We start from the raw sequence: 23,370 nt of genomic DNA, 5'->3' as shown, positions 1-23,370 counted from the left end.
GGAGCATGTAATGAGCATCATCACGCGCACAGTTAACTTTATCAGAGCCAAAGGTTTGAATCACCGCCAGTTCAAGGCATTTCTGACGGAGTTAGAAACGGAGCATGGTGATTTGCCTTATCACACAGAGGTGCGATGGCTAAGCCAGGGAAAGGTGCTTCAAAGATGTTTCGAGCTTTGTGAGGAGATTTGTCTGTTCTTGGACAGCAAAGGGAAAGACACAACACAACTCCGAGACGAAATGTTTCTGTGTGAAATGGCTTTTCTGTGTGACATTACGAGTCATCTGAATGCAATGAACTTGCAGCTGCAGGGTCGGGATCGTGTCATCTCTGATATGTACAGTACAGTGAAGGCATTTAAAACCAAGTTGAGTGGATGATAGAAAATTGCTATTATTGTTTTTTTCTTTGAAGTAAATTTAGCCCACTTTTGCTAAAATAGAAAATATAGGCTACTGATGGTGCCTTGAATACCGGTTTCTTTCATTTAATGTTCATGTTATGGGGATTTTTATATAAAGGAAATTTGTCTTTTGTGTCTGTTGAAAATTAAAGATTACTGACAGAGCCATAAGAAAATATTGCTTTATTTATCTGATCATATTGGAATATATTTGTTAGGTTTTCAGTAGGTTCAATTAGGTTCACTAGACTATATGCGTCATTTAAAAAAATTTCAATGAACATTCGAACAGTCCGGCCCTCGGCTTGTAGCTAAATTTTTTATTTGGCCCTCCGTCCATTTGACTTTGACACCCCTGATCTAGGCTAAATAATAAATACTTTTTTGGTCAACTGTTATGCTAGCTATGACAGATAAAGGGGACCAAAGAAAGAATTACACGGTTATCAAAAACGTCACACCAAGATAAGCCTACACCAAACACACACTTAATTTTAAGGGTTTGTAAAATTCACTGAAAAATGAAGGGTGGAAAAGGGAGGAGAACCATTTCCATGTTTTGCCGCTAGGTCTTATGGGTAATTATGACACCTCCACTGTGGCGGACTATTTAAAACATTGCGGCCCGCACGCCTATGTGTGGGGGAAGACAACCTACAGCAAAAACGTCCCTCACAAAAAAAGATAGCAGTTTTACTGCAGTCAACTGTGATATTTTGGATGCAATATTTGTAACGTACTGCACTCTAACAGCAAAAGGTTTTACTTTTTCCAAATGCAATTTTCTTGTCTGCTTGTTTTAGTCAATTACAAAACTTAATTTAAGAGAAGTACATGTCTAAAGATAACTTTTCAACATTGACTCCTCTCGAGCGTTCTCACTACGTAAAATAACTTAGTTGGGCTTCCTTCATGCCCCTTTTCTTGACAGTACTAGCAGCCACATGAGAGCTAGCTAAACTCAGCAACAACAAAAGAAAGTCCTCACTAGCAACTGTGTTTATTTTCAGCAAACTTAACATGTGTAAATATTTGTATGAACATAACAAAATGTGACTGAGAGAAATGGAATAATGTGTCACTGAACTGAGAAAGGGGGGTTAAAATCAAAAGTAACAGTTGGTATCTGGTGTGGCCAGCTGCATTAAGTACAGCAGTACATCTCCTCCCCATGGACTGCACCAGATTTGCCAGTTCTTGCTACGAGATGTTACCCCCTTTTTCCACCAAGGCACCTGCAAGTTCCCGGAAATTTATGGGGGGGGGGTGTGACCTAGCCCTCACTCTCTGATAAAACAGGTCCCCGAAGTGCTCAATGGGATTGAGATCCGGGCTCTTCGTTGGCCACTGACATTCCGGTCTTCCTGCAGGAAATGAAGCAATGAATGAGCAGTATGGCTGGTGTGATTGTCATGCTGGAGGGTCATGTCAGGATGAGCCTGCAGGAAGGGTACCACATGAGGGAAGAGGATGTCTTCCCTGTAACGCACAGCATTGAGATTGCCTTCAATGACAAGAGGCTCAGTACGATAATGCTGTAACACACTGCCCCAGACCATGACGGACCCTCCACCTCCAAATCGATCCCGCTCCAGAGTATAGGCCTCGGTGTAACGCTCATTCCTTTGACAATAAACGCGAGTCCGACCATCACCCCTGGTGAGACGAAACCGCGAGTCCTGTCTGGTCCAGCGACGGTGGGTTTATGCCCATAGGCGACGTTGTTGCTGGTGAGGACCTGCCTTCCAACAGGCCTACAAGCCCTCAGTCCAGCCTCTCTCAGCCTATTGCGGACATTCTGAGCACTGATGGAGGGATTGTGCGTTCCTGGTGTACCTCAGGTGTGATGTTCGGATGTACCAATCCTGTGCAGGTGTTGTTACATGTAGTCTGCCACTGCAAGGACGATCAGCTGTCTCCCTGTAGTGCTGTATTAGGCCTCTCACAGTACGGACATTGCAATGTTTTGCCCTGGCCACATCTGCTTATTAATTGTTTATGGTTCTTGAACAAGCATGGGAAACAGCATTTGAACCCTTTACAATAAAGATCTGTGAAGTTATTTGGGTTTTTACAAATTAAAGAATGAAATTATTATAATTATAAAATTGTTGCAACTTGTTCTATCATAGGTAAAGGATCCAAGCAGTACAGCTCTCCACAATAGTGTAAAATCTTCATAAATGTGTTCAATTATAAATCTACTGATGTCTTGCCACAGTTTCCTTACATGAATATAATGCCAAAAAAGATGCAACACCGTTTCTATGTGGTCATTACAAAAGCTACAATTTGAGTTAGTTTTTCTTAAACTTCAACAACATCCAACCATTTTTCCAACAGATAGTATCAATAAAACCGTTCCAGGATGTTGTATAGATACAACATCCTGCTGAAACAAGGTTCATATCGCTCTGTTGTTGAATGGACCAAAAGAGAAACAAATCTTTCATACTGATGAGTGAACAGGGAAGGCAGGTTCTGAGGGTCAGGTCTTTTTTTATAAACCTTTATTTAACTAGGCAAGTCAGTTAAGAACACATTCTTATTTTCAATGACGGCCTAGTGTGTTAACTGCCTGTTCAGGGGCAGAACGACAGATTTGTACCATGTCAGCTTAGGGGTTTGAACTTAAAACCTTCTGGTTACAAATCCAACCACTAGGCTACCCTGGCGTCTTGACACGTTCCTGAATAATAAATCAACACCTGAGAGAATGGCGTCTAAAACAATCGCAACATATTTAGGTGTTTACTGGGATCTTGTAAAGTGATAAGAATTCCTTAACTAAGTTTTTTTTCAACTCTGTATTTACAAGTTGGCTCACCAACTGGATATTATTTCGGAACCAGTATTTTAAAAACGTCTTTTTATACCATATATCCCGATTATTCCACATATAATATCTGTGTGGGGAAATTATGCTTAGAAATGAAGGACCATGACAAGAAAACCTGCCCGATGAAAAGCAGTTTCACTGGAACTTCAATATAATAATTGCAAACCAACATGAAATTAAGGCCACCAAAAGTAGAGAAGACATGATGAGGAATACAATTCCACATAGAAGTGGGTCTTCTTGGGAATTTGTAAGTTGCTATGGATAAGAGCGTCTGCTAAATGACTTAAATGTAATGTAAATGAATTGTTTTATCCAATTGATCTTTAAACTATTATTTAAGGTAGTAAAGTCCAGAAAATTCAGCCCACCATACTCATAAGTGTTCACTATAACAGTTTTCCTACGATTGGGAACTAATTTCACGCTGGGAAGATTTTAACATGACACCGGCCACTAGTGGAGGTATATTTGGAAGTGAGCGGAAACGCCAAGCGGTTGCACATTTATACATTCGGTGAAATATCTATCATTGTTCTATCTGTTCTTACCATCTCGAGCGTACAGCTGGAACTTATTTTTGTTGCTACGTTTTGAGGGCAAAGGTTGCACATGAAGATTCCTCCGCCTATTACGCGCTTGTTTGTTTTTGTATAAAAAGGCACCTTTCAAAAAGCCTGGTAAGTAAATGTACGATGATTGCTTGTGTTTACAAAATAATGTAATACATTTGTAAATTCGGAAAGAAGTTTCAGTTGTCAAGAACATGAAAAAAAGATCAGTAACAGATTGGTTGATAACTCTTCGCAGGAAAAGTAGCTAACGTTAACTAGCTAAATTAATCTGTTTCTTTCTGACGCTTCAATTTGATTCGAATGTCTTCAGACCCTGGTGACAGTGGAGGTAGCTGCTAGTTAACCAAATAAGCAAGTTAACCACAGTAAATGTAAACTGTGCCGTAATCGAACACGTTCTCATTTGTTGTCTGATTAGTTGTTTTTGTATTTCATAACGATTGCTAGTCAGTTTAAAACATACTCCGGTTAGCTAACTATCGCAAAAGTATGCTCGAGCGGCAGAGTCGATATCTGCGTTTATAAACCCAGGGTCGTTACACTACTCCCTCCTTTCAAATAGCCCGTCCTCGCGCTGGCTTGCGACTCTACGTCTTACAGGAACGCGCTCACCAGCCAAGCACTTGCACTGTTGTGGATGCAAGGTCCGATCACTTCTGACACCAATGTAATAAAACAGCAGGGAGCAGGTCTCGAACCCTCGACCTTCTAGCCCGAAGTCCAGCGCGCTAACGGTAAATAGCAGCAGCAGCAGCAGCAGCAGCAGCAGCCAGCCAGAGAGTCAGCCAGTTATCCATGACTAATAGATCATTGACTTGCTACAATGGCATTTATCAACCACATAAGCGTTTAAAATGGTTGGGATCATTTCATTCTACAGTACATTACAATGTATTTAAAAAATATATATAATTCACTGCGTGTTATGACAAGGCATAGAAATTGAAATGTCGTGCGGTGTGTACTTAGCCCTAGCTATTGGTGAAACTCTGTTGGATTTGCTCAATCTTTCCCCACTGTCTACAGGCAATACGTGATACCACCGCGACAGGAGCTGTAAGACATGGCGTGTTTGGTTGCTGTTTGCAGGGACGGGGAAGAGGACTTCCCTTTCCTCGCAAGACAGATTCCCCTGTACATCGATGACACTCTCACAGTAAGAAAGTGCAGTGTTTCCGTCTCCCATATGGTCCTCAAGTTGTTTGAAGGCTTTTACGATCAGCCACTCTTCTGAACCTAGCTAGCTACCTATGTCGACAATGAAACACGGTTGCGACCGAGAGTACTAGTTAGGCCTCTCCAACAACTAGCGCCAGCAAGCTAACGTTAGCCAGCCGGATCCACCAACCGGCTTTCTTGCTACCTAGGTATGTTCTAGCTGTCACGTATTGCCAATAACACCTTGATGTAGGTGAAGCAATGCATTTTTCCATTACATTTCTGAGCTGTTAGGCTAGCCTAATTGACAAGTTAACTAACCGGCATGCTAATGATGACCGCAAACTGGATGCGGTTGCTGGGTGGCTAGCCTAAATGGTTAGAATTTGAGCAGTGGTAGCATATTAGATACTGGGCTTGGACCTAGGTTGGTGATGCAGACACTGTATGGACAGGTTTATGTTGGAACAGCTTTACTTCCTCTACTTCACATAGTGTAGAATATCCCAGTTGTTGTGGAATACTTGTGCTGATGACACTTTAAATATATGTCCTCTTGTTATTACAGATGGTGATGGAGTTTACTGAGGATGCCATGAACCTTGACAGTCACCAGATCAACAGCTCTGAGATGAAGCAGTTTGTTGAGGTGAGTGAGTACTGTTAACATCCTAGTCATGAGGAAGGAAGATTTGTGTGTATTAGGGACGTTACCCATGAACCTTTAGTCGGTTAGCCACTGAAAACACATTTGACCGGTCATTCTTAATTTAATTTATCTCGAGTGGCGCAGCGGTCTAAGGCACTGCATCTCAGTGCTGGAGGTGACACTACAGGCTCTGGTTCGATTCTAGGCTTTATCACAACCGGCCGTGATTGGGAGTGCCATGGGCTGCGCACAATTGGCCTAGCGTCGTCTGAGTTAGTGTTTGGCCGGGGTAGGCCGTCATTGTAAATAATATTTTTTTTCTTAACTGACTTCCGTAGTTCAATAAAGGTTATAAATATATAATAATTAGCATAGTTAGGTGGAATTAAATTGCAGTGTGTTTTCGTTAGTCGACATGCATCTTATTAACCAAAATGTAAAAATTTTAACGTGTATTAAACCACTAATTGACAGATGTCAGTTAAATTATTTGAATTCCATTTTGTTCGTTTTTTCTTCTTCTGTGTACTCAATGCGCTCATTGATACAGTTTCTATAGAGATAAATCAGGTCCAGCCTGAACTGTGTGATGTACTAAGGAGTTTCCAAAAGGCCAATATTCTACATGGTTTAGTGCTTAAAACGTGGTTATTAACTAGAATGACCATAATCCATTGCGCTAGAATGACCATAATCCATTGCGCATCTACTTATCGGGTCTGTGTGTCTTTTAAGCCTGCTACGGAAGAGGCAGAAGAATGCGTGATTGTGAGGGTATCTCAAAAGCAGTTTTAGCTTGTATCTCTATCTGAAAATACACAATCTAAGTGATTGATAGTCGGAAGTTGACCATTAACATTTACCGTGTGTGTGTAACCGATGTGAAATGGCTAGCTAGTTAGCGGAGTGCACACTAATAGCGTTTCAATCGGTGACGTCACTCACTGAGATCTGAAGTAGTTATTCCCCTTGCTCTGCAAGGGCCACGGCGAACGTGGCGTGATGGGTAATGATGCTTCGTGGGTGACTGTTGTTGGTGTGTGCAGAGTGTCTCTGGTTTCGAGTCCAGTTAGGGGTGAGGAGAGGGATGGAAGCAAAACTGTTACACCTAACCTAATTCGGGCATCCACCCATGGTGCTCAGAATGACATCACATTTCGAATATTCATATTAATAGAACATGCAAGTTGAGGAGGTGTGGTGTGCGGTCCTTAACCATTTTTTATGTGCACTTTGAACATGTTCACATTTGACTTTTCCTCAGCCAGCAAGATGAGTAACGAACAGCAAAATCACTAGCCTATGTCAATCTGCTAAAGTAAAAGTTTAGGCTACCTATTCTATTGGTCAGCTTGTTTAAAGAAATAGCCTATTCCAAACATACTCCGGGACAGTTGTGGGACGATCGATTCCAAATTCATACAACCAGTAGGCCTAGTCTACGTAAAACATGTTTAAAAGCAAGGAGTCTGATGCAACGTTTATCTTAAAATGTTGAACTATAATTTATTTATATTATAAGCGCACAAGGCAGTAGTCTACGTGCAAATGTTCGTTCCATACTGCAGTTAGTTAAAAACACCATTGTCAAAAGGGCACTGCATATGTGAGCGGTTTCATGTGACATATGACAATATCAGTTAGAAATTTAGAAAGAGGAGATCTAATAGGCTACTTTGACACAAAGTAAGGCATGCCTAATAATGTGTATTAAAACGTTAATGTTTAAAACAATAAAGTATGTTTTCAAAGTGATTACTGCCTCTAGCTCATTGCAAAGTGGTGTGTGATGCGCTGATGAAGCCTGCCTTCATTTTCTGTTTGATGCTGCGTTCAAGACAGCTGGGAACTCGGAAATCATCGACTTCAGTGCAGAACTGGGACAAAAACGAGCTCCAACTGGGAAAAAATAATTTTGAACTGTCATCCAACACGGAATTCCAACTCAGGAATTTAGGCCTCTTTCTAGAGCTCATATTTTCCGATCGGATGATCTCTGACGTCATGATTAGACCTTGTGTTTCTCCTGAGTTCCCAGTTGTCTTGAAAGTGCCACACGATGCTGCTCTAACAGCAGCTCTTGCGATCTCTAACACATTTCCCACACAAAGGCTCTGTATCTGTATGCTGTACGCGTGTGATAAATAAGATGCATAAGGAATATACTCCAGTACTGCTTGCCGTGCGGTAGCGAAGAAAACAGTCTCTAACTTGGGTGATTGGAGTTTCTGACAATTTTATGGGCTTTCCTCTGACACCGCCTATTATATGGGTCCTGGGTGGTAGGAGGCTTGGCCCCAGTGACGTACTGGGCCGTTCGCACTACCCTCTGTAGCGCCTTACTCTCAGATGCTGAGCAGTTGCCATACCAGGTGGTGATGTAACCGGTCAGGATGCTCTCGATGGTGCAGTTGTAGAACTTTATGAGGATCTGGGAACCTATGCTAAATCTTTTCAGTCTCCTGAGGGGGAAATGGTTTTGTCGTACCCTCTTCACAACTGTCTTGGTGTGTTTGGACCATGATAGTTTGTTGGTGATGTGGACACCAAGGAACTTAACTCTCGACCTGCTCCACTACAGCCCTGTTGATGTTATTGGGGGCTGTTCGGCCCGCCTTATCCTGTAGTCCACGATCAGCTCCTTTGTCTTGCTCACATTGAGGGAGAGGTTGTTGTCCTGGCAGCACACTGCCAGTTCTCTGACCTCCTCCCTAAAGGCCGTCTCATCGTTGTCGGTGATCAGGCCTACCACTTATGTCGTCAGCAAACTTAATGATGGTGTTGGAGTCGTGTTTGGCCACGCAGTCTTTGGTGAACAGGGAATACAGGCAGTCGTGGGTGAACAGGGAATACAGGCAGGGACTAAGGATCAGTGTGGCAGACGTGTTGTTGCCTACTCTTGCCACCTGGGGTCGGCCCGTCAGGTAGTCCAGGATCCAGTTGCAGAGGGGGGGTGTTTAGTCCCAGAGGTCTTAGCTTAGTGATGAGCTTCGTGGGCACTATGGTGTTGAACACTGAGCTGTAGTCAATGAACAGCATTCTCACATGTGTTCCTTTTGTCCAGGTGAGAAAGGGCAGTGTAGAGTGATATTGAGATTGCGTCTTCTGTGGATCTATTGGGGTGGTATGCAAATTGGAGTGGGTCTAGGGTGTCCAGGAGGATGCTGTTGATGTGAGCCATGACCAGCCTTTCAAAGCACTTCATGGCTACCAACGTGAGCGCCACGGGGCGGTTATCATTTAGCCAGGTAACCTTTGCTTCCTTGGAAACGGGAACTATGGTGGTCTGCTTGAAACATGTAGGTATTACAGACTCAGCCAGGGAGAGGTTGAAAATGTCAGTGAAGACATTTGCCAGTTGGTCTGCGCGTGCTTTGAGTACACGTCCTGGTAATCCATCTGGCCCACTTTAAAAGGTTTGTTCACATCAGCTACCAAGAGCGTTATCACAGTCATCCAGAACAGCTGGTGCTCTCATGCATGCTTCAGTGTTGCTTGCCTCAAAGTGAGCATAAAAGGCATTTAGCTCGTTAGGTAGGCTTGTGTCACTGGGCAGCTCGCGTATGGGTTTCCCTTCGTATTCCATAATAGTTTTCAAGCACTGCCACATCTGACGAGTGTCAGAGCCGGTGTAGTAGGATTCAATCTTAACTTCTTGCGTTGAGCAATCCCGTATCTGGGAGCATAATCATAGCCTCAAGCTCATTAGCATAACACAACGTTAACTATTCATGAAAATCACAAATGAAATAAATATTGGCTCACAAGCTTAGCCTCTTGTTAACAACACTGTCATCTCAGATTTTCAAAATGTGATTTTCAACCATAGCTACACAAGCATTTGTGTAAGAGTATTGATAGCTAGCATAGCATTAAGCCTAGCATTCAGCAGGCAACATTTTCACAAAAACAAGAAAAGCATTCAAATAAAATAATTTACCTTTGAAGAACTTCGGATGTTTTCAATGAGGAGACTCTCAGTTAGATAGCAAATGTTCTGTTTTTCCAAAAATATTATTTGTGTAGGAGAAATCGCTCCGTTTTGTTCATCACGTTTGGCTAAGGCAAAAAATGAAAATGCAGTCATTACAACGCCAAACTTTTGCCCAAATTAACTCCATAATATCGACAGAAACATGGCAAACGTTGTTTAGAATCAATCCTCAAGGTGTTTTTCACATATCTATTCGATGATAAGTTATTCGTGGCAGTTGGGTTTCTCCTCTGAAGCAAATGGAAAAATGCATGCAGCTGGAGATTACGCAATAATTGCAACGGAGGACACCAAGCGAGCACCTGGTAAATGTAGTCTATGGTCAATCTTCCAATGATATGCCTACAAATACCTCACAATGCTGCAGAAACCTTGGGGAAACGACAGAAAGTGTAGGCTCATTCCTTGCGCATTTACAGCCATATAAGGAGACATTGGAACACAGCGCCTTCAAAATCTGGGGCATTTCCTGTTTGAAATTGCATCTTGTTTTCGCCTGTAGCATCAGTTCTGTGGCACTCACAGATAATATCTTTGCAGTTTTGGAAACGTCAGTTTTCTTTCCAAAGCTGTCAATTATATGCATAGTCTAGCATCTTTTCGTGACAAAATATCTAGTTTAAAACGGGAACGTTTTTTTTTTATCCAAAAACGAAGAGCGCCCCCTATATCAAAGTTAATCCTGTATTGACACTTTGCTTGTTTGATGGTTCATCTGAGGGCATAACGGGATTTCTTATAATCGTCCGGGTTAGTCTCCCGCTCCTTGAAAGCGGCAGCTCTAGCCTTTAGCTCGATGTGGATGTTGCCTGTAGTCCATGGCTTCTGGTTGGGATATGTACGCACAGTCACTGTGGGGACGACGTCATCGATGCACTTACTGATGAAGCCAATGACTGAGGTGGTGTATTCCATCAGTGTCATTGGATGAATCCCGGAACATATTCCAGTCTGTGCTAGCAAAACAGTCCTGTAGAGTAGCATCCATGTCATCTGACAACTTCCATATTGAGTGAGACACGGGTACTTCCTGCTTTAGTTTTTGCTTGTAAGCAGGAATCAGGAGGATCGAATAATGATCAGATTTGCCAAATGAAGGGCGGAGAGAGCTTTGTATGCATCTCTGTGTATGGTGTAAAGGTGGTTTAGGATTATTTTCCCCCTGGTTGCACATGTGACAGGCTGGTGTAAATTTGGTAAAACATATTTAAGTTTTCCTGCATTAAAGTCCCCTGCCACTAGGGAGTGCAGTTTCTTCTTCGCATTTTCTTCTTTGCTTATGGCCTTAGTTGTTTGAGAGCGGTCTTAGTGCCAGCTTCTTTTTGTGGTGGTAAATAGACGGCTACGAATAATACAGATGAGAACTCTCTTGGTAGATAATGTGGTCTACAGCTTATCATAAGGTACTCCACCTCAGGCGAGCAATACCTCGAGACTTCTTTAATATTAGACATCGCGCACCAGTTGTTATTTATAGACACATACCCCCCCACCCCTTGTCTTACCAGAGGTACTGTCTTTGTTCTGCTGGTGCATGGAAAATCCGGCTAGCTCTATATTTTCCGTATTTTCGTTCAGCCACGTCTCGGGGAAACATAAGCTGTAACCTTTTTAAATATCCCGTTGGTAGGTTAATCTTAATTGTATGTCATCAATTTTATTTTCCAATGATTGCACGTTAGCGAGAAGAATGAAAGGTATGGGGAGTTTACTCTTTCGCCTCCGGATTGCTGATCTGCGTCCTCTTTTCTGCAGCCTATTCTTAACGCAAAAGGCATGGATCTGGGCCCGTTCGAGTGAAAGCAGGATATCCTTCTCGTCTGACTTGTTACAGGAAAACGTTTGTTCCAGTCCGCGATGAGTAATCGCTTTCCTGATGCCCAGAAGTTATTTTCGGCAACATTATGTACACTAAGTTTTTATTTTATTTTTTTATTACACAAAACGCAAAAAAAAAAAGCACAATTGGTTGGGAGACTGTAAAACGCCATCTTGTCATATCACCTACCTTGGAGTGAAGGATCAACTTTTTTGGAAAAACATTGTAACCTTTTTACCCCTTTTTCTTCCAAATTTCGTGATATCCAGTTGGTAGTTCGTCTTGTCCCATTTCTGCAACTCCCGTAAAGACTCGAGAGGCGAAGGTCGAAAGCCAAGCGTCCTCCGAAACACGACCGTGCCACACCGCACTGCTTCTTGACACACTACTCCCTTAACCTCTAGCGACGAGCAATCCCGTATCCGGGAGCGTAATCATAGCCTCAAGTGCATTATCATAACGCAACGTTTTCTATTCATGAAAATCGCAACCCTAACCCGATAGCAAATGTTCATTTTTTCCAAAAATATTATTTTTGTTGGAGAAATAGCTCCGTTTTGTTCATCACGTTTGGCTAAGAAAATGACCGGAAAATGCACTCACTACAACGCCAAACTTTTTCTCAAATTAGCTCCATAATATCGACAGAAACATGGCAAACGTTGTTTAGAATCAATCCTCAAGGTGTTTTAACGTTGTTTAGAATTGAACCCAGTTCTAGAGTGACGCCTCAAGGACTGCAGTGCCTTAGACCCCTGAGCCACCCTGAGCCCATTTTTGAAACTATAACTGTAAATGTAATTGTTTAACCTGATGTTTTATTTTGAGGCATTTCTTAGCATGTTCCAACCATAGCAATGTTAAGGGGATTATTTTATGAACCCTTCCTCATATGCCATTTAAAACCAATATTTCACTCATGTTCTCAACTTTCTTTCATTGTCCAGCAGCCAAAGACACAATCCTAATTATTATATTCGTGGCAATGTGTAACTTTTTGGGCGACCTGACCAAATTCGCATAGAAATGCTATAAGCGGTAGATCTGTTCTATGCGCACTACTTCTATGCTTCCCGTTCTTAAGTCATTTTCGTCTTTCCACTGTCGGTTTTGTACACCAGCATCAAACAGCTGAAAATAATGTTTTTGGTTATTGAAAATATATTTTGGGGGTTTAGACGTCACAAGGATGCTCTACACCAGGGGTTCCCAAACGTTTTCACTCAGGGGGCCCCACTTCCAGCATTGGGGAAAATCCCGTGCTCTGAGGGAGAAGGGAATTATAATAACAATTATTTAAAATATTATATTCAGCCCAACAGCACAACGTCCACTTTGGCATGGATTTGTTTTACGTGTCGTGTTTTAGGTGTCGACGGTGGTCGATGCTGATGGGAAATGTGAGGCCTGCTCCAGGACCAGGGCTGCCTACTGCTGATCTATTGGCTGATTTGCTTCTGTCAAATTTAAGGACCTTCCCGAAATCAGAAATAACTTCCTCTGTTAGACAGAGGAGCGACTAATAGATTTACTATCACTCACTCTCTGTGTGCAGCTCACTCTGCATGTTCTCTGCTAATGGTTGCTCTGTGAGTAACCATAGCAACAGCTCCGCTTGGGTTGCTCTGCTCAATGTGGAGACATGAGAGTAGTTAGCTACTTTTCATCACTCTAAACTCAAGGAACATTATTTTCTGTGAAATATCTCTCGTTATACTTAACGAGTTTGAAGCACTTCTGACACCATGTTAGGATCTTAGTCAGATATGACTGTATTTCTGTAGCAGTGCAAGAGCAAATGGCTCCGCTTCAAAATGTATAATGTCGAGGCCCAGTGACGAGAACCATGTAGCTATGACGCGTTCCTACACGGTTTCCTGATTTCAGATTGAACACTTAAAGAAGTTATTTTACCCACTGATAGAACATAGGCTTTTACTGAGTTTCAAATTAAATCACATTTTATTTGTCACATACACATGGTTAGCAGATGTTAATGCGAGTGTAGCGAAATGCTTGTGCTTCTAGTTCCGACAATGCAGTAATAACCAACAAGTAATCTAACTAACAACTCCAAAACTACTGTCTTATACACAGTGTAAGGGGATAAAGAATATATACATAAGGATATATGAATGAGTGATGGTACAGAGCAGCATAGGCAAAATACAGTAGATGATATCGAGTACAGTATATACATATAAGATGAGTATGTAAACAAAGTGGCATAGTTAAAGTGGCTAGTGATACATGTATTACATAAGGATGCAGTCGATGATATAGAGTACAGTATATACGTATGCATATGAGCTGAATAATGTAGGGTATGTAAACATTATATTAAGTAGCATTGTTTAAAGTGACTAGTGATATATTTACATCATTCCCATCAATTCCCATTATTAAAGTGGCTGGAGTTGTGTCAGTGTGTTGGCAGCGGCCACTCCATGTTAGTGGTGGCTGTTTAACAGTCTGATGGCCTTGAGATAGAAGCTGTTTTTCAGTCTCTCGGTCCCAGCTTTGATGCACCTTACTGACCTCGCCTTCTGGATGATAGCGGGGTGAACAGGCAGTGGCTCGGGTGGTTGATGTCCTTGATGATCTTTATGGCCTTCCTGTAACATCGGGTGGTGTAGGTGTCCTGGAGGGCAGGTAGTTTGCCCCCGGTGATGCGTTGTGCAGACCTCACTACCCTCTTGAGAGCCTTACGGTTGAGGGCGGAGCAGTTGCCGTACCAGGCGGTGATACAGCCCGCCAGGATGCTCTCGATTGTGCATCTGTAGAAGTTTGTGAGTGCTTTTGGTGACGAGCCGAATTTCTTCAGCCTCCTGAGGTTGAAGAGGCGCTGCTGCGCCTTCTTCACGATGCGGTCTGTGTGAGTGGACCAATTCAGTTTGTCTGTGATGTGTATGCCGAGGAACTTAAAACTTGCTACCCTCTCTACTACTGTTCTATCGATGTGGATAGGGGGGTGTTCCCTCTGCTGTTTCCTGAAGTCCACAATCATCTCCTTAGTTTTGTTGACATTGAGTGTGAGGTTATTTTCCTGACACCACACTCCGAGGGCCCTCACCTCCTCCCTGTAGGCCGTCTCGTCATTGTTGGTAATCAAGCCTACCACTGTTGTGTCGTCCACAAACTTGATGATTGAGTTGGAGGCGTGCGTGGCCACGCAGTCGTGGGTGAACAGGGAGTAGAGTAGAGGGCTCAGAACGCACCCTGTCCAAGCAGTCTTGGAGTCTGGAGTCAGCTTGGTCGGACCAGCGTTGGACAGACCTCAGCGTGGGAGCCTCTAGTTTTAGTTTCTGTCTGTAGGCAGGGATCAGCAAAATGGAGTCGTGGTCAGCTTTTCCGAAAGGGGGGCGGGGCAGGGCCTTATATGCGTCGCGGAAGTTAGAGTAACAATGATCCAAGATTTTTCCACCCCTGGTTGCGCAATCGATATGCTGATAAAATTTAGGGAGTCTTGTTTTCAGATTAGCCTTGACAGGAGTTTCATGATTTGTATTTCGGGGTTGGATTATAACCGCTTAAACGTTTGACATGTTAATGAGGGTCGGTTATTCAGCAGCAAAATTGACCCAAATTTGCATCCCTAGTGTGCCTTTCAAACATGGCTTGATGATATTGACATTAAGACTGGTTGTCATACTTTGCTCAAGGATCATGCCTTTATTTCTTCAACATTGCGCTACACACTGTACTAAGTCTAGGTGTGTGTGTGTGTGTGTGTGTGTGTGTGTGTGTGTGTGTGTGTGTGTGTGTGTGTGTGTGTGTGTGTGTGTGTGTGTGTGTGTGTGTGTGTGTGTGTGTGTGTGTGTGTGTGTGTGTGTGTGTGTGTGTGTGTGTGTGTGTGTGTGTGTGTGTGTGTGTGTGTGTGTGTGTCTACCTGCCTCCTCTCCCCTCAGCATCACAGCATGCTGAAGCAGCAGGACCTGAACAACGCCATGATTGTGTCGTCCAGGGAGATGTTCAGCTCCCTGTCCCAGCTGGTGCCTTGTGTGGGCTGCAGGCGGAGTGTGGAGCGCCTCTTCTCCCAGCTGGTGGAGTCTGGGAACCCGGCTCTGGAGCCCCTCACTGTGAAGCCCATCGGCGTGCTCTCTGTCACCAAGGCCTGCGTGGTCAACGCAAAAAAGCTCTACACCCTCTTCTACGTCCACGGGTGGGTGAGACCTGTAGTCTTATCTCTCTATTCATACTTTATTGGCATGTCAGACTGAATCTTGTTTATCTTAACGTTTTATTAATACTTTATTGACCTGTCATAGGACGGACTCATACTATTGCTGTGGTCCATCTTTTATCTGTACTTTATTGGCCAATTTGCCTTAGAACGAATCGGTAAACTGTCCCCTTGATGGACAGCAAAAATATGACTTCCCATTTCTCGAGTCCCAGTAAGAATCATCTGTATTTGTGTGTTGGAATGTTTTTTTGTTTAACTTATATAATAAGTACTGATCAAATCTGACCACTTATGTTTTTATGGTAAGCTATTAGTTAGCAGAATTTTTAGTTTGATACCAGGTTTAGCCCCACGATACTTTATACCATCACGAAACTACGTACCAGAATGATACCAAGGGGAAAAAATAAGGCGTATTAACCAAAGTTACAGAATGACACTTGATCCAGACAGATCTTTTGAGTTCAATATCATTACATTTTATTTTTAATTTTCATTTTGAATGTATGCACTCATGATTCAATTATAACATAGAATCAATTTGACTTTGGTAAAAAGAAAAAGCTCTAACTACATAGGCCTTGGCTACATCTTGATTTACCCAGTTTATCAGACTAGAGATTTGCAGTGCATTTGGAAAGTGTTCAGATACCTTCACTTCTTCCACATTTTATTAGTTACAACCTTATTCTAAAATGGCTTATATACATTTTTGACAAAGCAAAAACAGGTTTTTAGAAATCTATGCTAATGAATTACAAATAAAAGACAAACCCTATTTACATAAGTATTCAGACCCTTTGCTATGAGGACCTCAGACTGGGGTGAAGGTTCACATTCGAACAGGACAACGACCCTATACACACAGCCAAGACAACGTAGTAGTGGCTTCAGGACAAGTCTCTGAATGTCCTTGAGTGGCCCAGCCAGAGCCTGGACCTGAACCCGATCGAACATCTCTTGAGAGACCTGAAAATAGCTGTGCAGCGATGCTCCCCATCCAACCTGACAGAGCTTGAGAGGATCTGCAGAGAAGAATGGGGAAACTCTCCAATTACAGGTATGAAAAGCTTGTTGTGTCATACCCAAGAATACTCAATGCTGTAATCGTTGCCAAAGGTACTTCAACAAATTACTGAGTAAAGGGTCTGAATACTAAAGTAAATGTGATAATGTTATTTTTGATAAATTAGCAAAATATTTATAGAAAGCATTTGCTTTGTCATTTTGAGGTATTGTGAAAAGATTGATGGACAAAAACAAGTTAATCAATTTTAGGATATGGCTGATTTCAAGGGGCTACAGATGAAAACCGTCTGTTTCCCTTGCATTTGGGATTTATTTGTGTTCTGGTCACCATTTGCATGTAAGACGCAATCTCTTCTTTGATAAGTGTTTGCTGATAAGTGTTGGCGTCATTCACACACACCCAGTTTGAGGCATGATTGGGGAGACTTGAGGTGTTTTGCATTATTCAAGTCTGTTAACTTTGCAGCATAAATTGTGATACAGCCCAGACTCCTAGTGAGTGCAATGGTTCCTCAGGACAGGCTAGAGCTAGTAATGAGTAAATGGAGCAGGCACGGTGCTCTCGCGCTATAAGGGGACATGGGCTGCGCTGACAGACAGACTCTCGATCAGTAGCCGATACATTTTGAGTACCGAACCATTTTATCAGATTCTGATATTGAAAGAAAGTACAGAAGTTTCAGTATACTGTGCAACACTGTTAGCAGTTGATGTTACTCTTCAATAACACAGACTCCAAAGCAAATCGGGGAGAATAGGTTTAATCAAAGAGGACAAATCATCGATTTTTCCCGTGTGCTTTCATTTTCAAAATTGTTACTGTTACCGGTAACTGGAGAGCATTCAGTAGAGCCATCTCCTGCGGTCCATTCTTCGCAGGAGCCCCCAGTGATGTCATGATTTTTCTTAAATATGGAAAACACCAGAAGCATACCTTGAGTCTGTGTAGATATCAGTTTTCCTTCAGCCTGTTTGCATGCTTCTGTCAAAGCCTCCAATTCCACCACCTGTGCTGATGTTCCTGCAGGTAACGTGCCTGTCACTATCACATTGTCCATTGTAGTAACTGCCCAGCCTGCCTTCCTCACACCCCCCCCCCCTCCACAATGCTTGAACCATCTGTGTGTAAGATAAACTCAGGCTTTTCCCATGGATGACTCTTAATAAACCCATCAGAGAGCTGATCCAAAGCCAACTTGCAACAGTCGTGTTCAAGTAATGTATCTGGAGGAAGCATCAGAGTAGCTGGATTACATGGTGTGCCACGTTGTATCATGTGCGGAGCCTCCAACACCGTCGACCATTTGTTCCAATGAGCACTTGTGACCTGTGCAGCTCGATTCATTGTCAAGAGTTTGAACCACTGGTCTGCAGAATCTACATTCACTACTGTAGTAGCATCCATAGTTTTCTTGCTCATTTGGATATTGTTTTGTGCAATGCGGGCCAACACCTGTCAACCACACTGCTTCCATATCCAAAGTTCCACACATGTTTATTTGTAGTCCAAATAGGACTGTTCTGAACTGTAGAGCCCTGCCCCGTCACCTTCCCTTCAGAAATGTTCAGTGTAGGGTCAAATTGCATAATAACATCAAGGACTAAAATAGGTTGTTCAAATGAGCCTATCCACACCCCTGCATCAATCTTCATTGGACCAATATGAATTGATAATGGTTGTCTGTTTCATATCTGGACATATAAACTCAGCAAAAAAAAAGCCATGTCCTCTCACTGTCAACTGTGTTTATTTTCTGCAGACTTAACGTGTAAATATTTGTATGAACATAAGATTCAACAACCGAGACATAAACTGAACATGTTCCACAGACATGTGACTAACAGAAATGGAATAATGTGTCCCTGAACAAAGAGGCTGAGTCCGATGATGCTATGACACACTGCCCCAGACCATGACGGACCCTCCACCTCCAAATCGATCCCGCTCCAGAGTACAGGCCTCGGTGTAACGCTCATTCCTTCGATGATAAACGTGAATCCGACCATCACCCATGGTGAGAAAAAAACGCAACTTGTCGGTGAAGAGCACTTTTTGCCAGTCCTGTCCGGTCCAGCGACTGTGGGTTTGTGCCCATAGGCGACGTTGTTGCTGGTGATGTCTGGTGAGGACCTGCCTTACAACAGGCCTATAAGCCCTCAGTCCAGCCTCTCTCAGCCTATTGCGGACAGTCTGAGCACTGATGGAGGGATTGTGTGTTCCTGGTGTAACTCCGTCAGCTGTTGTTGTAATCCTGTACCTGTCCCGCAGGTGTGATGTTCGGATGTACTGATCCTGTGCAGGTGTTACACATGGTCTGCCACTGCGAGGACGATCAGCTGTCTGTCCTGTCTCCCTGTAGCTCTGTCTTAGGCGTCTCACAGTAACGGACATTGCAATTTATTGCCCTGGCCACATCTGCAGTCCTCATGCCTCCTTGCAGCATGCCTAAGGCACGTTCACACAGATGAGCAGGGACCCTGGGCATCTATCTTTTGATGTTTTTCAGTCAGTAGAAAGGCCTCTTTAGTGTCCCAAGTTTTCATAACTATGACCTTAATTGCCTACCGTCTGTAAGCTGTTAGTGTCTTAACGACCGTTCCACAGGTTCTATTAGTTTCCCTCCAAAGCGTCCAGCAAACTGTTGCTGAGCCGGAGAGAGCTTCTTAAATGTCTGCATCGGCATTGTGTCGTTGGGGCTGTTTTACTCCTGTTTCCCTGAGACGGACCCTGCTTTCCCTGGTCATTCCTCATAAGAACACATTTTCTTTTCCGACCGTCTTGTTGCCAGTGACCAGAAACCTTGCAATAATGACACACCAGGTTTCTCTTCTGCTGATGAGTGTAGTTTTTGGTTTCACTCGGAACCTGACAGCCTGTCGACGATGTCGCCGTAGTTTTCTCTCCCAGTCCGTAGTTGTAAGTCATCATGTGTGATTTTGCCAATCATCATGTTTGGATTGCATCAGCTGATGAGTGATTTGCCCCATTTTTAGAGGAATTGAGTGCTTCTATGTCGGGTCACCCACTGTCTAACCACTTCTGCTCTAAACCTTTCTTCATATTCAACAAATGGTTATTTTTGGTTTTTGAACATGTTTGGTTCTCTCTCCCCAGTTGGTGGTTGCATTGGTAAGGCCCTTAAGGAAAACATGTAAGGCTCTCCATCCATCGGCCACATCTTGCTCTTCACCACCCACAGCTCTATAAACCTTTTCTTCAAGTACTCCATGTTCACGGTTGTTCAAAACAAAGGCTAGTAACTGTAACCCATCATAAGGATGTTGATTGTAGAGTTTCTTATAACGCTTCATATGGTCCCATGTCTTCATACCCACGTCTTGTGGATGTTTCAAAGTTTTTGACCATTCATCCAACTGTTTTGGAGATGATTTATATGATTACTGTCACTGGAGGTTTGTCTTTACTACCTTTTTGCAGCCTGTGTTCTGGTTGGCCCAAGACATTGTTCATAACCGCTGTCGGTATCTGTTGACTCAAAGCCAGGTAGTGATGACCAGATGGTTGAAACCTTATCTGCCTTGCGCAACTCAGTGTGAGGATAGATGGAGGGAACAAAAGGTCCACATGTTGGGGCCAAGTCTGTTTTTACAACCCTTTCCTGTAGTTGTTGGATTTGTCCTTTAAAGGTTTTTATCTGTTCACTAAGAGCTCTCAAACTATCTTTATCTTTCTGCAATGTCCGATCATGGTTATCAAGACAGAATTTCTCATCCCTCTTCCTTACTTATTTTAATACAGATAAAGACCATCTCGTTTTTGTCAACGAGTTAGACATTCTCGATTTTTTTTTCATCCAAGTTTTGTCCATCAGACAGATTCCATCTTTGTCAACAATGACAAATAAATATTCTATCTCTTGCCTACACTTCTCTGCTTTGAAATGGTTCTTCATATAAAATATTTATCATGCTCACATCCGGAGGAGCTGTTTAGCCCTTTTCCAGAGTGGTTTTCTCACTTAATGTAATGCCATTAACTTCAAAAGTTGTATAATATATCTATATTTGAAATGAAAAAACCTTGAGGACTCAAACCTCCTTTCTATAGAACACATATTGTCTCTGTAGGGCCTGCTTACCCATAAAATCTGTTATCTTCAAAAGCTTGTTCAAGGCTTACCCACACGTGTAAAAATGAGCAACTCCTATGCAACAAAGTTTCACAAAATGGAATTGAACCCCTATAATAGAGAGATAACAAACTCGTAACAGAGCAAACAAAGACTCACTCAACAATCTGTTAGCAGTCAATCAGGAGATTAAGATTTGAATCCCGTGGGTTGCGCTCAGCCCTATTTCTTTTCCCTGGATCAACACAGTTGAGTTTTTCTTTTCTTGTTGGTCACGACACCAAGTGTTAGCAGTTGATGTTACTCTTCAATAACACAGACCCCAAAGCAAATTGGGGGGGAATTATAGGTTTATTCAAAGAAGACAAATCATAGACGTTATGCTGAGAAGTAGATGTTCATTCTCCTTTGTCCTCCTTTGTTCTCTCCACAGAACAAAGGGACAGGATGTAGTTTTATAATCCAGCCCTAGTATGTGGTTGACCAATTAGAATTCCTTCAATTAAAACTGGACCAATGGCCAAATAAGTATCCTATTTCAGGCTCAATGTACAGTGGGGAGAAAAGTATTTGATACACTGCCGATTTTGTAAGATTTCCTACTTACAAAGCATGTAGAGGTCAATTTAAAAAAAAATCATAGGTACACTTCAACTGTGAGAGATGGAATCTAAAACAAAAATCCAGAAAATCACAGTATGATAGTTAAGTCATTAATTTGCATTTTATTGCATGACATACGTATTTGATACATCAGAAAAGCAGAACTTAATATTTGGTACAGAAACCTTTGTTTGCAATTACAGAGATTATACGTTTCCTGTAGTTCTTGACCAGGTTTGCACACACTGCAGCAGGGATTTTGGCCCACTCCTCCATACAGACCTTATCCAGATCCTTCAGGTTTTGGGGCTGTCGCTGGGCAATAAGGACTTTCAGCTCCTTCCAAAGATTTTCTATTTGGTTCAGGTCTGGAGACTGGCTAGGCCACTCCAGGACCTTGAGATGCTTCTTATGGAGCCACTCCTTAGTTGCCCTGGCTGTGTTTCGGGTCGTTGTCATACTGGAAGACCCAGCCACGACCCCTCTTCAATGCTCTTACTGAGGGAAGGAGATGGTTGGCCAAGATCTCGCGATACATGGCCCCATCCATCCTCCCCTCTACGCTGCAGTCTTTCTGTCCCCTTTGCAGAAAAGCATCCCCAAAGAATGATGTTTCCATCTCCATGCTTCACGGTTGCGATGGTGTTCTTGGGGTTGTACTCATCCTCCTCCATCCTCCTCCTTCCTCCAAACACGGCGAGTGGAGTTTAGACCAAAAAGCTCTCATTTTTGTCTCATCAGACCACATGACCTTGTCCCATTCCTCCTCTGGATCATCCAGATGGTCATTGGCAAACTTCAGACGGGCCTGGACATGCGCTGGCTTGAGCAGGGGGACCTTGCGTGCGCTGCAGAATTTTAATCCATGACGGCATAGTGTGTTACTAATGGTTTTCTTTGAGACTGGTCCCAGCTTTCTTCAGGTCATTGACCAGGTCCTTCCGGGTAGTTCTGGGCTGATCCCTCACCTTCCTCATGATCATTGACGCCCCACGAGGTGAGATCTTGCATGGAGCCCCAGACCGAGGGTGATTGACCGTCATCTTGAACTTCTTCCATTTTCTAATCATTGCACCAACAGTTGTCGACTTCTCCCCAAGCTATTGTCCTGTAGCCCATCCCAGCCTTGTGCAGGTCTACAATTTTATCCCTGATGCCCTTACACAGCTCTCTGGTCTTGGCCATTGTGGAGAGGTTGGAGTCTGTTTGATTGAGTGTGTGGACAGGTGTCTTTTTGTACAGGTAATGAGTTCAAACAGGTGCAGTTAATAATACAGGTAATGAGTGGAGAACAGAAGGGCTTCTTAAAGAAAAACTAACAGGTCTGTGAGAGCCGGGATTCTTACTGGTTGGTAGGTGATCAAATACTTATGTCAAGCAATAAAATGCAAATTAATTACTTAATCATACAATGTGATTTTCTGGATTTTTGTTTTAGTAGGAAAACCTGCCAAATCGGCAGTGTATCAAATACTTGTTCTCCCCACTGTATAGACAAATTCCTCCCATGTCTCTAACCCATTGATCATTAATCCCCTGTTACAGAAACTACTTTCCATTCATCATTAGTATTCTATTGACTTTAAGTCCTCTGCGTTGTGTAGTTATCTTCAAAATATTCTTACAACTACTACAGTATTAGTAAATGTGCCAGAAATAAATGTTTTTTTTGTTGGTTTTTTTGTAGGTCAAAGTTGAATGACATGATCGACGCCATTCCAAAAAGCAAAAAGAATAAACGCTGCCAGTTGCACTCCTTAGACACACACAAACCTAAGCCACTGGGGTGAGTCACATTAACTGTCCCTATTTATCATCTATCTACAGTGCATTTGGAAAGTATTCAGACCCCTTCACTTTTTCCACATTTTGTTAGGTTGGACTTATTCTAAAATGGATTAAATAAATAAAAATCTTCATCAATCTACACACAATATTGATGCGAAAATATATGCATCTTTTTTTTTTAATTTATTAGAAAAAGAACCACTTATTTACATAAGTATTCAGACCCTTTGCTAT

General features: G+C 42.6%; 1 protein-coding gene across 4 annotated transcripts in view; it reads left to right on the top strand.

Annotated features, from left to right (window-relative positions):
* The window catches only part of LOC123999730 (gametogenetin-binding protein 2-like), a 51,870-nt gene that overhangs the window by 1,643 nt on the left and 26,857 nt on the right, over window positions 1–23,370 (top strand). The window contains exons 1-5 of one of the 4 annotated variants that reach the window (XM_046305756.1): window positions 3,695–3,924; window positions 4,846–4,975; window positions 5,546–5,626; window positions 15,348–15,601; window positions 23,036–23,134. In XM_046305756.1, the coding sequence (XP_046161712.1) occupies window positions 4,883–4,975; window positions 5,546–5,626; window positions 15,348–15,601; window positions 23,036–23,134 (527 nt within the window). In that variant the 5' untranslated portion in view covers window positions 3,695–3,924; window positions 4,846–4,882. Of the gene's footprint in view, window positions 1–3,694; window positions 3,925–3,969; window positions 4,554–4,845; window positions 4,976–5,545; window positions 5,627–15,347; window positions 15,602–23,035; window positions 23,135–23,370 lie in introns of those variants that run through there. The other 3 variants (XM_046305758.1, XM_046305759.1, XM_046305760.1) reach the window with 3 other exon arrangements.

This window comes from Oncorhynchus gorbuscha, linkage group LG16, assembly GCF_021184085.1.
Source record: "Oncorhynchus gorbuscha isolate QuinsamMale2020 ecotype Even-year linkage group LG16, OgorEven_v1.0, whole genome shotgun sequence".
NCBI classification, from domain to species: domain Eukaryota; kingdom Metazoa; phylum Chordata; class Actinopteri; order Salmoniformes; family Salmonidae; genus Oncorhynchus; species Oncorhynchus gorbuscha.
Note: the sequence above shows the minus strand (reverse complement) of the source record. Positions and strands in the feature narration are given on the sequence as shown.